The following is a 14,553-nucleotide window of genomic DNA, read 5'->3' as shown; positions in this document are numbered from 1 at the left end:
GCGCGCCGCCACCAGCAAATGATCGTTAGCATCCGATGTTCGAATGCAAAAGTCGCGGTGACCGAAGCAGGCGAAACCGAAGTACTTGCAGCAGGGGGTGTCAGAACGAGCGACAATCTTGAGTGCTGCTCTCTTTCAGACTTTGTAGGGATGAACCCGAAGATAGGCCGTTTAAACATCAAAATAGGTAGTTCAATCCGGGTATGGGACATGGAATATAGGTCTCCCAGAGCTGAAATTACCATATTCTTGGGGATCATTCTGTCACAGTCCGCATGAACAATATCCACCTAGAATTCTTGTGCATTGGTCAAGATTTCCTTTACGAATTAGCCTCCGAACCTGTAAACCAATAAGAACAACTGTCTCGTTTATGTGGACGTATGGTAATGTGGTAGAAACTCCCTTCACTGTGGTTACCGTACGTGTAGGGTACAACCTCCACTTCAGCTGCCGTGTGCGGTGCGCTTCGGATAGCCCTAGCCTGAGCGTTTTGCTTCGAAAGAGGAGTTCGAACCAGGGGCTCGACGTGCTGTACAGTTTACAGTCACGGCCTTCTTCCAGGGCAAGCACGGCAAGCGCGAAGCAGTAGCAGCTTCGAGCCATCATGAGCCCTCCAACAATAAAGATCGAGCATCCCAGTCGGTCTCTCCGCGTATCAAGATCCTCCACGCACTTCCACCTCTCGGGTCTAGTGTCGTGAGAACTGCGACTAGACTATTTACAGAATAGATAGACAGATGCTTTTGGAGAGAGATACGCATGCAATCTACTAACATCACCTCCCGCCGTTCGGCCCCCTAAAACGCCTCCTCTACATACCGCTCCCCCAGCATCTCCCCCACACGCCCGCCGAGAATTTTCTCAAACGTGCTTTTAACCTCCTCGGCGGCAATCTTATTCGTGCAAACAAAGGCCATGCCCTCTTGCTTGAGCAACTTATTCCTCAAGTACTGCGGAGAGCGTCGGAGAACATCATATACACGAAGTTTCATCGGGTTGCTAAGTACAATGTCCAGCATGTCGATGAGGTTGAGCGACATAGCTTCGTTCAAAACATCGACCATTAACTTCAGGTCTGACTGCTTGAAACCAAGGAACAAGGAAATCCCTGATCCTTGGCTTGGGAGAGGGCGCCCCGTCGCGAGAGCGTTGCGGATTATGCCCATGCGCCATTGTAGGAGACAGCGTACAGGGCCAAAGCCAGCACCAGTTGCGACGACGATGAAGGGTCTCAGATGATTCTTGCGTAGTATGCTGCCCGATGGAGAGTCGACAATGCGGTACCTGAGCGACGCTGGTATAGCGGAGTCTTTCATGAAGGTGTCACTGAAACGCCCCCCAGAAAGGACTTTGACCATGATATCGACCCCGCGTCCAGTGGATATACTCACTCGATTGCAGCTCGAAGAGTAGTGTCGAGACGAAGCGATAGAGTAGGTCCTAGTATGTAGCAGTGGCATGTTTTGACACAATTCGCATTTCTGACCATCACTCATGTGGACTATGCTGCTCTGGAGGCGCTCCAGGACCTGGTGGACCGATAGTCTGCTCAAGAGTGCTCTGGGCAGGCCTCTCTGAGATGCTAATTCTACTCCCTCAAGACATTCGACATCCGAGAATGGGAGTTCAAGGTCAACGTAGTCCGTCAGAAACGATAGATAGGTCGGGTTTTTCCAATCCAAGCCCAAATCCACATGGTCAGAACTTTTGACGCACAGCGACCGAAGCGCTTGGTTGACCTTTGATGGTGTATTTGATGGAAGGATCTGTATACAGCTCATCTCTTCAAAATGGTGGTTGTCGAAGTTAAATGTCACAAGCATCGATGCTTCGTGCGTCCCTGGTCTTGCGCCAACGAGCGAAAGCGAGCCAAGTGTCGAAAGCAGTCGGTCCTGGTAATCCTCGTACTTTCGACCGAGCTCTACCATTGGGGTCACCCTCACGAATACGGCGGCTTGCTTGTAATCGGTTGGCGATCTTATTACGGTTGTTGAAAGGCTTTCGATGCTTTGATCAACAATGCTGGGCTGTAGCTTGTTCAACCAGAATTTCAAAGCGGAAAATGGGAGCGGATCCACGGCCATATCCGCCTGGAACACACCAGCAGCCAATGGATAACCTCCAACTTGCATCAAATGGTCGTTGACCTTTATTGCCGCCCCGTTGTAGGTAGTAGAGTAACGACTGTCACCATTACCAAACACAGCGAATTTGAAACCCTGAACGCGATCCATGAGTCGCCACGATAACATATTTTCGCAGAGTTTGGAGAGACTAAGTCCATTCGACGGAATCTCGCCTTGGCCAGAGCTACTGACGACTAACAAGAGGATGTTTCCCGCGGTGAGATCAGAGGCCTGCAAGCTATTCAAGGGCTCGGAACGAGAGCATAAATGTAGACCGGAGGAATCTTTGATGAGAATGTTCAACCATTGGTGAAGCTTGTTGGCAAGCCTTTCTGCGATTATTCCAGCACTGCAGAAGAAAACTGAAATAAACCGATTGCTATTTGTCGGTGACTGTACTTCATGGGTCCGTCGTAACAGCTGCAGGTCATTTCGGAGAAGAAGACTCTCGCTATGCTCAGTCGTGGGCCCTGTTTCTATCTCGTTCTCAGACTCGTTTACTTCCTTCTGGGTACGATGGCACAGTTGCAGCCTATTCTGTCTAAGAAAACTCTCGGTTTGCTGATTCATGGTCCCTGTGTCTGTTCTCTTTTCTGCCGCAACTGCCGTCGGTTCTTTAACGACGGCCATGGGTTTCAATATCTGGGCGCCAGCAGGACCTTTCTGCTTCTCCCTTCTCCAGACCTTGATCGGGTCTTGCCCGTGTTTGCAAATCATAGGCTTCGGCTGGTAATTGGGAGCGCCGCCCCGATGCCAAAGAGGAATGATGGAACCTTGTGGTGGGGCCAGCCAGTAAGGATCCGCCGGTAGTCTGTACCCATTTCTCTCTCTGAAGTCATCATCGTATCGACACCACTTCATTGAGGCAGTGAGAGTATCAGTGATGTTGACTTTTGCTTGAACGAAAGACCAATGAACTGCGTAGTTCAACTCCGCTTGGGCTCGTGACAGCATTGAAAGCTTTTCATACTCTGGAAGGTCCTCGAAGACCTCGACATCGCCATGCAGCTTATCGCGAGTAAGCCCAAGGGCATCGATGATATCCGGGAGGACATTGTAACGGAACGAATCGGCCAAGTCACGAACCCCTATTTCGGCATCCATAAACCTTGTATTGTGAGCTATCAAGAGGACAAAAAGATAGACGAGTGTACACACCAGCCAATGAAAGGTGCTGCAGTGTACTGAACTCCGCCAATATCAAAACCCAGTCTCGTTAGTGCTGGAAAAGCAACCCATTTCAGGTCCAGCCTTTCAAACTCGGTAGTGTACTTAGGATGTCGAATACTGACCAATTTTCGAAGATATGTAGGAAGCTCGATCATGGCTGGACTGTCGCCCTCTGCCATTGCAACAAGCGGTAAAAGATCCCACCGGCCCCGTGGCTCAGGAGGCTGCCACCCGAGATCGATCATTGCATTTGTTATTTCAACACTCGCTGGGTCCCCCAAGACTGTACCGTCCTTGGGGTCGTATCCAGCGAATTGGAGGACTTGATGGTTCCAGATCATTGGTCCTCTAGCGTTGACGTTGCGTGGTGGAAATACGAACACTGTGGGCTGGACATTGCCTCCATTGAAGGCATCGGAAACTCCTTTGACCAACTCGGTAACCATTTCTGCACTCGAGGTGACCCTTCGCAGGTCACAAAGCTTAAGCTCCTCGCAATGGGATCGCATGATGCACTTCCTTGCATTTCTCCAAGCTCGACGAATACCAAATTCGAGCTCTTGGTGCGTCTGTGTCCAAGTTCCACCAAGGTTGGCGCACGAATGATTTTCTTGTACGACACCTTTGACTGAACCAGCTTTGATCTCTCCCTGCACCTGGTCCCAGCGACTCTGGAATGCGTCTTCGCTGTCATAGAAACCTTCCCCACGGAGGACTCGTAGGAAATCTACTGCTTCTTGCTCGACTACCTGAAGCGAACGGTTTTCGCCCACTATTAAAGATATAGAAATTAGTACCTCATGGGATCACGAAGGGGTAGAAGAAAGAATTTGTCACAACATCGTGTCTTACGACCCAAATTCTGGCACTCATAAGGGCGCAGGCCTCCGGTATATACGTACCTCTTGGCTCATCTGTGTGGGTCATTCGACCTGATTGGCAAAAATCCCTTGTGCAGCCTGTCGATGCCAGTATTGTGTGCTTGTTACGGATCCGCTGAAGTTCAGGGTTCAGCACCGGGCACGAAGGATACTGCGGTGGAGACATCTTGAACGGTCGCCGATTTCAACACGGGGCAGGCTTCTGAAGGAGTGAATATACGGTTGGGTAGTGACAGCCCAACGTGTCCCAGTGCATTGGGGATGAAGTCTTTTTTGGGGCAACGGTAGGCATTTTCCGGAGAGCACGGACTTGTGGAGATCGTGAAGAACCATCGAATATGCACAGATCCCTCTGACGTCGGTTGGATGGTCTACCCGGAGTGCAGGGCTAGAGTTGGTGCTGAACAAGGGGGTTTTCCGGGTCACGGTGATAGGTACAAGTATCCGTATCCTAATGCGTTTGTGACGGACTCTCATCTGGGCAGTAGTTGAGTGTTCTAAAGTCGTAAGGGTACTTGTGAGAGTCGATCGATCAACATGTCGGGTGATTCTTTGATACTCATTAATAAGATGTGTCATGGCCGTTACACCGTTGGAACCAAAAGTCACGGATAGATATTAGGTACCGAACGCCAATCGACTTTGACCCTTCTCCATCTTCTTTTGCATGGCGCCATTACTTCCTTTGGCGACCACGGACTTTTTGTTGGACCCTGAAGATGAAGCGCTCCTATGGGGATCTGATCGAGAAAAAATAGACTTTTCTTTAGCTTGAAGTTCCCGCGCCAAGTGCCAGTCTTCATGCTCCTCCTTAACTGCCATCGGAAATTTCTTTCCGCACCCATCACAGAAATACGTCGTTATAGGAGCCTGGTGGAATGAGGCTCCTGCGCTCCTCCCAGCCATCTCATCCAGAGTAATTACCGATTCGTCTTCGTCTTGCTTAGCCGGACCCGTGTCTTGTGGTGACAAAGAATCCGCTTCTTCTAGATCCGCATTCTGAGCATCGGAGAGTTCCTCTTCGTGGCTTTCTTGCCTTGAGAAGAAATGTTGAATCGCTCCATGATCGAGTTTCCGTCGCTTGTCGGGCTCATCGTTCTCCTTACCCCATTCGTAGCCATCAGCATCACGGGTACTGGGCATCATGGCTTTGGCTTCCTCTCCTCTGACCAGGAAGCTTCCTATGCCACGATTGCCGGTTGGCCCATCTTCGAAACCACCAACGCTTAGCTGTAGGTTACTACAAGGCCAAGCTCTGCCGTCTATAACAATCTGGCCGAGAAGATTCTTGGCAATGTCGAAGAGCAAGGTCTCGTCAATAGGCCTCCCACTAGGAATAGAAGCTTGGCGTGACCGCATTTGTGCGCCTTGACGATGGTGTAGACTGAGAACTTTTGGTCTCCGTTTGTTCTCGAGTACACCTTCCTCCACCAGTCTAGACTGTATATCGGCTACGAATATCCGTAGCCATCTGACTGCTTGTTCGGAGGTATTAATGGTAGGACGAAATGATTTGGCCGAGAGCATAGACTTTATCTGCGTCCGAGCGTTAACTTCGCTCGAATCCTCGCCGCGAATGATATGGTAGACCCAAGTTCCGGTGTCGTCTCCTAACTTGGATTTCAATTGCTCGATAGGTGCTGCGAGCAATTCCTTGACTTGATCCGTTCCAAATTTATTGACCACTTCATCGCCTAGTTTTCCACCCAAATTCCGAATCTTAGTGAATTTGAAACCGCCCATAAATTGCTGCACTGCCCGATTTCGTACAATAGTTTGCTGGTTGGGCTTTTTGTGCGCCGATCCCAGTTTGGCAATCATTTTGTTCCGAGCTATTCCGGCAGAGCAAGTATACTTCAGTCGCTCTCGAACAGCAGCACGTACTGAGCGTACAATCTCAGATCCAAGCAATATAGCAATATCGTCCCAATCGGGATCATCATCTTCTGTTTCTAAAGAGTCCAGATCCACTAAAGCATCTGTATTCCAATCGAGCGCTGTAGTGGGAGGCCGAGGCAGAAATTCGGTTGGGTCGTCATATGGGGCTGGACCACTGATCTCTGGGTATCTCTCGAGGAGGATAGAATGTATCTGGGATGACAGGTCCAGGAAGACCTCGTCTACACTAGCCTTCTCGACTCTTTGCAGTGGCGGTGCTGGTAGCACATCCTTTATACAGGCCAGGATCCTTCTCGACTCGAGCCGATATGGATCGAGTGAAACTTTGTGGGTGGCAATATGGGCGAAAGCATCTTTGTGGTAAGCCCACTTCTCATCTCCTTCCTTCCAAGTCGCCACATGTTGCATAATTAGGTCCGGACAAAGTTTTCTTGCTTCCGTGATAGTAATATGCCTGTTGAGGCCAAACTTCCTGGCCGGGTAATTGATCGCAATGAGGCCTTGCCATTGCTAATCCAGTGTCAGCGCTGGCTTCTGAAATAGTGTACAGCAGAGGACCTACTTGAACGGCGAGGGGCTGCTCCTCCGGAATGCATAACCGTACACCTTCGCATTGTGCATAGAACGCATCCAAGTCTATGTGGGCAATGACTCGAAGCGGACAGGTGTTAGAGGAGAGAGCAAGTTGGGCGAGATGCTTGTAGGTGAATCGAGACTTGCGTCTGCGGCCCGCGGCGGGGGAGATGGGCGAAGAGGCAAAAAATGGTTGTGAGGAAGACATTGGTGTCGAGGAGGTTGGAGCTGTCGGCTAAGGCTTTTTTTGGGATGTAGTTATCATTGTTGACCGAGATCACTTAGTGCATGCAGCTGGGAAGCCGGAAAGTCGCGTCGCGGTAGATTACGGCTAAGATTACGGCTAGAAATCTAAGCATGAAATCTAAAGATCAATGCATGAATGTACCTAAGTACAAGTATTGACTGATGGTTCATTCAATCACACCACAAATTGCATAGACTTCGCGACACAATTTTTCTTTGGATATTCTGTTGAACAAACTGGGCAGATGTCTTTCCTCCGTAACCCTCAGCTTCTCCTCGGCGTCGCGAACATCTCGGCGATCGTGGGCTCAACTTATCTTCTCCGTTCACATCACATCTACAGTTTGGAGGAGCACGAGGCTCGAATGGATGAACTGGAAGGAACTTTGCGTGGGCATATTGGCTTAATTGAAGAGGCACTGGATCGCTTGGAAGGGAAAGGTACTGAGGCAGACAGGAATAAGAAGATGTGAGCTATTTATGGCCGGATTGTTGCCAATGGACACTGACAAAGACTCCAGGAACGAGTATTATAGCAAACGTGGCCGTGATGAAAAGAGCAAATAACTTAGCATAAGCAACTAGGGGCTATCAAAGTTACTTCTACTTATGAAATAAGTCACTTATTTACCCCTCCAGCCCTATATCAGCCCTATGATAAGTAGAAAAAAAACGACTTCTGAGTTGCTCCTCTGGAGGAGCAACAACACTCCATAAGCTACTTATTTCGTATTCTATTACACGCTCTAGAGTAGCCTTCTACACATATAACACGCTATCATAGTCAAGCCTAATCCTATAGGCGTCATAGCCAGAAAGAAGCCTAAACGCGCCCTGACAGACGCCACTTACCAAGAAGGTAACCAAGGCTTTAAACAGCAGCGATTCCAGCCCGTCTGACTTAGAGACGGATCCCGTGATGCAGACAGAAGTTATAATGACTGCGCTGAGGTATTATTGTCGTTGCAATAGCTTTGGGAGGTGTTTTATGTGGCCATGGGCCACTATTGGAACTCTGGGAGGCGTTCTCCGGCCGTTTCTATCCGCCAAGGCCCTATATCGAATGTAGTTAACACGGTATCATTACTACGAGACTATTTAAGAAGAAGAAGAAATAGTTATTATTCATAAGTCGAAATAGATGAGGTGCTGTCAAAGAACTAGTAGCTTATTGCATTTCTACTTATTATAAGTAGAAGTAACTTTGATAGCCCCTACTATAAAACGTGGTAATACGATCGTCTACACAAGCTGCCCGAATTGGCCATTCTTGCTCCGACCTCTCAGAGAAGCTGTGGAAAACCTTGAACGTTTCGACGCGTTCTCAATGGTTCTTACGATAAACATGCGGTATTGTTGCTAGGCTATGGAGATATACAGTGCATATCGCCTTTCCATTCAGAAGACCCTCATCTCCTTGATCCCAAAGGCAGCGTTTCCCAAATGCCGATGTTAGATCCGGAAATCGGTTCGAGATCCGAGTACCTCGGTATGATGTTTTGGTGACGATATCGGTGGGAACAATATCTGTTACATCTGCTCTATGTCCCTTCGTGTCGATGATGGAAATATAGCATCTTTTGGTTGTATTCATTGTTTCGAAAACATACTCGATTTTCATCAATTGCCAGTGGCGCAATGGCTCCACATAATGATATAGTCTTCTTTCATTACTCATTCTCCCCCTTCGCCCGCAAAGTCATTTGGTATCTCACGCTCCGAGGCATTGAGTATGGACAATGCGTATGCCAAAATCTGCGCTCTCCCTAGAGCTATTGGCTTACAGGACCAGATCCAACCCGTCTATCTTCCTCGCGAGGACATCAATGCCCTGGGTGTGAAGTACCGTCGGATCCCTATCATGTCCATTGGGCGCGACATTTACTGCGACACTCGCCTTATACTTCACAAGCTTGAAGAAAAGTTCCCCTCCGGCGCATTAGGTGCTCCCCAGCCCGATCAGAAAGCTATAGAGAAGCTCCTCGAGAGTTGGACGATTGATGGAGGTATCTTCGTTCGCGCAGCTCAGGCCATTCCCACGGATATGCCTTTGTTGAACGATCCAAAGTTCACGAAAGATCGAGAAGACTACACTGGGAGAAGCTGGGACAAAAAGAACATTGAAGCCATGCGGCCGGAAGCTTTGACACATATACGGGATGCTTTTGTGTTTCTTGAGACAGGGTTGTTAGCTGATGGAAGACAATGGGTACTGAAGACCGAGAAGCCTTCATTGGCAGATATTGAAGGTCTGGTTTTTTCTTGGTCCAAGGGGCATCCATGCTAACGAGTGCTCCCGGTCTAGCTGTCTGGCCGTTTCATTGGCTTCTTGAGCTAAAGGGAGCCCTTCCTCACTCTCTCATTTCGAAAGAGAAGTTTCCTAAGGTTTACGCCTGGATTGGCCGTTTCAGCAAGGCTGTATCAACTGCCAAATCGTCTGCACCAAAGCCAATTACATTGAAAGGGGCTGAAGCCGTGAAACACGTGACTCAAGCGGAGTTCTATGAGCCCGAGGGAGATGTTGACGCCAGTGATCCGCTAGGCTTGAAGAAGGGTCAAGATGTCGAAAGTTGGCCAATCGACAGTGGTTTCAAGCACCATGATCGAGGCCAGTTGGTGTCATTGACTTCGAAGGAAGTGGTCTTAGAGGCGCAGAGCAAAGTCGGAGGAAGAGATGTCAGAATTCATCATCCCAGGTGGAACTATAGGACTAGGGCTGTTAGTGGAGGAGAAGCAAAGTTGTAGATAGGTAAGCAGATGTCGATATTTGTACTGTTTCTTCGAAGAAAAAGACTAAAACTCATCCTAGGTGGGCCCATCCGGGTTTTAGATCGCCAAAGAGGTCTCAAAGTGATGAAGACGAGCACACGCACGAAGCTCTCAAGGCCGATATCTATACTTTGGACGCCTCGAACCAATCGACCAAACCGTCTTATATGTTGAAATCGAGTTATTAATGAATAATGTATACAATTTTTTTGAGGGACAGAGGATGCCGCGCACCTGGAGGCTTAGCCTTCGAGTAACGTTTGATCCCCTCAACGTCTTCAAAACGACCCACCATAAACAGTTCTCAGGAGCGACTACACAATTCCCATTCCAGACAGAGCAGACGTAGCGACCAAATATTACCAGTGTCTTCCTCAGAGAAGTTCTACCGGACAACAGAATCTACCTCGAAATCCACGACGAAATTGCCTCACCGTCGTCAGCATAGCACTCCGATATACCATCTCAGATACCGGTCTTCAACTTCTGCAAGAGTTCCTCGGGCTTTAGCCTTCAGAGTCTCGAGGTCTAGACGAGATCGTCTTTATTGCGATTGATTTTGAGTATCGTCGAACCTCAAATAGGATTCTAATCAAAATCTGAATAGTCAAGTGGGTACTGCCAGTCTGGATAGCAGGGATCTGATCTCGCCGCCACCTCGAACTGCCATATCAACGTATGGTTTTGTCACCAGATCACCTTCCTATTGTGCCGCTACCATTACGAAATATTTCACCATACGGAGAGCACCACTACCATTTGGTGCATACTTCTTGCTTTGGGGGTTATGGCCTTTCTCTGTCTTTGTGGGCAAATGTCATGGGAACATGGGAACACCTGATCGCGTGACACAGCACTCAGCCCAATGGGCCTAGGGCCTACCTAGCTACAATCACTGCGGGCCACATTTTCCCACTCTTCTAGATAGATAGATCAGAAAAGCTTTCCAACCACACCGAAAGAAGCTTATGCATTGCCGCTATGCCATTGTATCGTGAGGTAGAAAGAGGAGTGATAAAATCGAAGGCAATTTTGCAAGCTCACTTATCGGCCTGCTTTTGAATTATGACTGCCCTTGTAGAGGGTTGAGGCCAGGTACATTTTTGATAGCTTGGCGTTACCGTGAAGCGATCCCATACTTCAATTCCACCTTCACCACCGTAAGCCCCTACTCGCAATGTCCTCTCTCAACCCCTACGTCGTAACCTTCAACTGTGGCCGCGAAACTATTGACCCCTCCATCTTCTCCACCCACCTCTTCTCCGCCCTCGCCAACCCTACCGCCCCCGACATCCTCATCCTCTGCCTCCAAGAAATCGCCCCAATTGCCTACTCCTTCCTCGGCGGCTCATACCTCGTCCCCTACCTATCTCCTTTCCGCCATGCCGTTACCATTGCAGCAGCCTCCCTCGACGACGCGAGCTACGTCAACATCATCACCAGAAACATTGGCATGACTGCTATAATGGTGTTTGTACTTCGAGATCAAACGGCGCAGGTACGGTGGCTGGAGACAGCGGGGGTGGGAGTGGGGATGTATGAGATGGGGAATAAGGGGGCTGCGGGGGTGCGGATGGGGTATTCGATCGGTGACTCTACGCTCGAATTGACGTTTGTGTCGGCGCATCTGGCTCCCATGGAAAACAAGTTGCAGCGCAGGAACGAGGATTGGATGAATATAGTTCGCGGTCTCGTCTTTACGCCTGTCTCTCCCACTGCGGTCCGGAAGAACACTGCACAGCGTCTGCCGCAAGAAAGTTCCAACGATACCGAACCTCTGCTTCCGGCATCGCCTGGCGAGGACTCCATACCCCCAATGTCAGGTCTATACACACCGACATCCCAGCTCATCGTCGCTGGCGACCTCAACTACCGCACTTCGTCCGCAAAGCCCTCACCGGATGCCCATGTCACCTGGCCCCAACCCAGCAGCGACGCAAATGCCAAACAGCACTATTCACGACTCCTCCCATCCGACCAACTCAAGCGCGAGATGCGAGCCGGAAGAACATGTCACGGTCTCCAAGAAGCACCGGTCGATTTCCCGCCCACGTACAAATATTCGGACGAGGCGCGCTCGGCCGCAACCTCCCAACAACAGGACGATAGCGACGCAGACGGAAAGGAATGGAGATGGGCGAAACACCGCTGGCCCAGCTGGTGCGATCGCGTGCTCTACCTCGACATGCCGCCCTGGATGAAATCCATGAACCCAGCAGCGAGGGTGGAGGTGCAAAGGTACAAAGCGCTACCACTGATGGCGACGAGTGATCACCGGCCCGTAGCTTGCTCGTTCTCGATACCTGCGGCGGCGATACCGGAACCTAGTGAAGAGCAAGAAAGAGAGGCAAAGACGGATGTACGGCTGGTACCACCTTGTGGCTTAAACGTATTATGGATGGAGCAAAGAGAGGCCGCGAGAACGAAGGAGGTTATGGTGGGTATTGCGGCGTATTTGGGACTTACGTGGGAGGGTAGAGGGATGTTACTTGCGATTGTGGTTGGAGCGCTAGGTGGATGGGCTGCTATCAGGGCTTTTTTGCAATGAGTGGAGACATGGTTCTGAAGACCTTAGGAGAGGAGGACATCAAATACGAAAGATACCCAGCCGATCCACTTGAGATAGATCGATACTTGATTCATGATATAATTGTTCTAGAAATAACGCCAGCGCACTTAGAGCCTGTACTTGACATAAAGAGAGTGACAATTGCTTGAAGCGGACGAAAACAATACGCCAAAAACATAACATAGGAAAGTCGCTGTTCGTCCTTGCAATTCATCTGCACGTCTTCTGATCTGCAGTGGATTGTGGAACAATCCAATTCTCGAGCACTCTGCAACCCACACGACTCTACCTATTCTCCAACCTTCAACCTAAGCCTTAGCATCGACTTCCTTCTCGTTAAGGGCCTCAGCACCCTGGTGGATATCCTGATAGGCAGGTGGTGCCTCCTTCTCATCAGTGTCCAATGGCTCGTAAGCAGCCTCACGAGAGGTGCCTCTGTACTTCATCCATAAGAATACAATCACCTGGCCAACCAACATTCCGATGACCGAAGCAGCCATACCAAAAGCGACACCGATCAGGATGGGTACAAAGACAACTTTGAAGGTAGTCCTAAGAATCATAGCCATACGGTGGACGAAGCCCTTGTGATGGTGATGGTGGCCATGGCTGTGAGGCTTGAAGTGAATGTGGGAGGAGAGCTCGGGGAGCTCCATGGTGCCATCTGGAAGGCGGTGAGGCATTCCATGCTTGCCTGCGCCCTTGTGGTGGGGGTGCGGGTGGTTCTTGTGCCCAGTGAGCTTGTGGAAGCACTTCATACAGAAACACTTCATCTTGTGGCCGGCAGTTTTGGCGGAAGCCTTGGCTTTGGCCACGCCTGTAATCACCTTGGTGAAGACGCGGCACAAGATGGTCTCACATTTGGCATCTGGGGAGTCCGGAGAGACGGGAACGGTCTTGGTGGAGTGGAGGATGAGCTGGATACAATTAGCTTCAAGCTTTGGAAAAGGGATGAATGGGGTGGAGGCGTACTGTTCCGTCCTGTTCTTTGATGGCTGTGACCTCGATATTTTCGACCTTAATCATTTGGCCATCAAGGCCCATGACAGTCATGAGGACAGTGACGAGAGAGTTGTCTTCGAACTTCTTCTCTTCATACTCCATGCTGTAGCTGAGTCTCAAGTTGCCGTCGTAGCCCTCCATGTTCGATGACTGGCCATCCTTTTTGCTCTGTGAAACGTAAAGGGTAGGTGGGATGGTTGGGTTGGACATAGGATAGAACGGGACGCCATTTAATTTGAGGGTTTTGCCTTCAGTCCCGAACTTCATCTCGAGCTCGCTTTCAACGTCGTCAGTCCACTCATGAGCGCCATTTCGCTGGCTGCTGAGTGCAAATGGGCAAGTCGAGCAGTCCAAGTTGACCGTTCGGCTGTTCGTTTCGATGAAAGTTGGTAGGATGTCGGATTTGGGTTGGTCTTCAGTGTTGATTTCAGGGATGAGGAAGGCGAGAGAGGAGGTGGCGAAGAGGAGAGTAGTAGACAGCAACATGATTGCTGTATGGCAGAATTTGAAATCAGTATGTGGTGATGATCTGGTTGTAGTACACGATGGTTGGTGGAAGGTGTCTAGTTGTAGAGAAGAGGAAGAGGAGGGTCTTACGTACTCCGCCACTTTGCTGAGCCGGACAAAACACCCCTTTGTTTCAGTGTTGTCGTCCTAATCTGGCACTAGGCTACTTCAGGAATTAGCGCCTCTTTCCTTTGATCCTTGGATACCACGATACAAACAGTCCACATTCCACGTGCACCAACGAATGTGCTCGGCTCAGGCTTCATTGTTGATGACAACAAAAAAGAGAAGACTTCCACAAGGGAGTGACGTGTACTGTCCTTTTGAATGACAATGCGATTTGGAGAAAAAGGTTGCTCTACATAATTATCAATCTACCTGTCTCAGGTCTGTCTCAATTTGTCCGGTCTTTGTTGCAGTCGTTTCGTCGAGATAATGTCACACAATAGCCGCAGCCTCACTAGATCAAAATCTGCTGTAACAGCGTCTGTGGAATCGCACAATGCCGTGCCCTCTCCAGTCTCCTTTGCCCATGCCTCTTCATCTTCTCCTCAAAGCATCCGAAGTCGAGGCCTCAGGCTCCAAGCTTTCAGGACTCAGGCCTGCCGAGTTGACTCTCTTGCGCCAGAATCGGAGCAAATTGGCAAAAGAATGCTTGCCCTGCACTCTCATATTTGACTGGACAGCACATTCGTAATGCGCCCAACGCCACTTCGATCTCTGCTCAGTGCAAGGACCGTAGCACTATTTGTATCGACCCAGTTAGATGGATTTGGACCTGCTCTCATTGCTTCGGCGATGAAGAAGA

The 14,553-nt window shown here is 49.7% G+C and overlaps 6 protein-coding genes across 6 annotated transcripts; 3 read left to right on the top strand and 3 right to left on the bottom strand.

Moving 5' to 3' along the window:
* Positions 1-800: 800 nt before the first annotated feature.
* Positions 801-4,346, bottom strand: HO133_009676 (uncharacterized protein; the record flags this gene model as incomplete). Its single annotated transcript, XM_037300537.1, has 3 exons — positions 801-3,237; positions 3,288-4,071; positions 4,202-4,346. 3 exons carry the CDS (start codon positions 4,344-4,346, stop codon positions 801-803), a joined length of 3,366 nt encoding a protein of 1,121 aa, XP_037154385.1.
* Positions 4,347-4,798: 452 nt separating this feature from the next.
* Positions 4,799-6,860, bottom strand: HO133_009675 (uncharacterized protein; the record flags this gene model as incomplete). The annotated part of the gene is made up of 2 exons (XM_037300536.1): positions 4,799-6,589; positions 6,642-6,860. The coding sequence occupies 2 exons, from the start codon at positions 6,858-6,860 to the stop codon at positions 4,799-4,801; spliced, it is 2,010 nt and encodes a 669-aa protein (XP_037154384.1).
* A 283-nt stretch (positions 6,861-7,143) lies between these two features.
* HO133_009674 (uncharacterized protein) lies at positions 7,144-7,465 on the top strand (the record flags this gene model as incomplete). Its single annotated transcript, XM_037300535.1, has 2 exons — positions 7,144-7,367; positions 7,420-7,465. 2 exons carry the CDS (start codon positions 7,144-7,146, stop codon positions 7,463-7,465), a joined length of 270 nt encoding a protein of 89 aa, XP_037154383.1.
* Positions 7,466-8,536: 1,071 nt separating this feature from the next.
* HO133_009673 (uncharacterized protein) lies at positions 8,537-9,643 on the top strand (the record flags this gene model as incomplete). The annotated part of the gene is made up of 3 exons (XM_037300534.1): positions 8,537-8,641; positions 8,685-9,152; positions 9,239-9,643. The coding sequence occupies 3 exons, from the start codon at positions 8,537-8,539 to the stop codon at positions 9,641-9,643; spliced, it is 978 nt and encodes a 325-aa protein (XP_037154382.1).
* A 1,201-nt stretch (positions 9,644-10,844) lies between these two features.
* On the top strand, positions 10,845-12,215 carry HO133_009672 (uncharacterized protein; the record flags this gene model as incomplete). Its single annotated transcript, XM_037300533.1, has 1 exon — positions 10,845-12,215. One exon carries the CDS (start codon positions 10,845-10,847, stop codon positions 12,213-12,215), a length of 1,371 nt encoding a protein of 456 aa, XP_037154381.1.
* Positions 12,216-12,544: 329 nt separating this feature from the next.
* On the bottom strand, positions 12,545-13,724 carry HO133_009671 (uncharacterized protein; the record flags this gene model as incomplete). Its single annotated transcript, XM_037300532.1, has 2 exons — positions 12,545-13,153; positions 13,209-13,724. The coding sequence occupies 2 exons, from the start codon at positions 13,722-13,724 to the stop codon at positions 12,545-12,547; spliced, it is 1,125 nt and encodes a 374-aa protein (XP_037154380.1).
* Between the last annotated feature and the right edge of the window lie 829 nt (positions 13,725-14,553).

The sequence above is a fragment of the Letharia lupina genome (genome assembly GCF_014066315.1).
Source record: "Letharia lupina isolate WasteWater1 chromosome Unknown contig_7, whole genome shotgun sequence".
In the NCBI taxonomy this organism is placed as follows: domain Eukaryota; kingdom Fungi; phylum Ascomycota; class Lecanoromycetes; order Lecanorales; family Parmeliaceae; genus Letharia; species Letharia lupina.
Note: the sequence above shows the minus strand (reverse complement) of the source record. Positions and strands in the feature narration are given on the sequence as shown.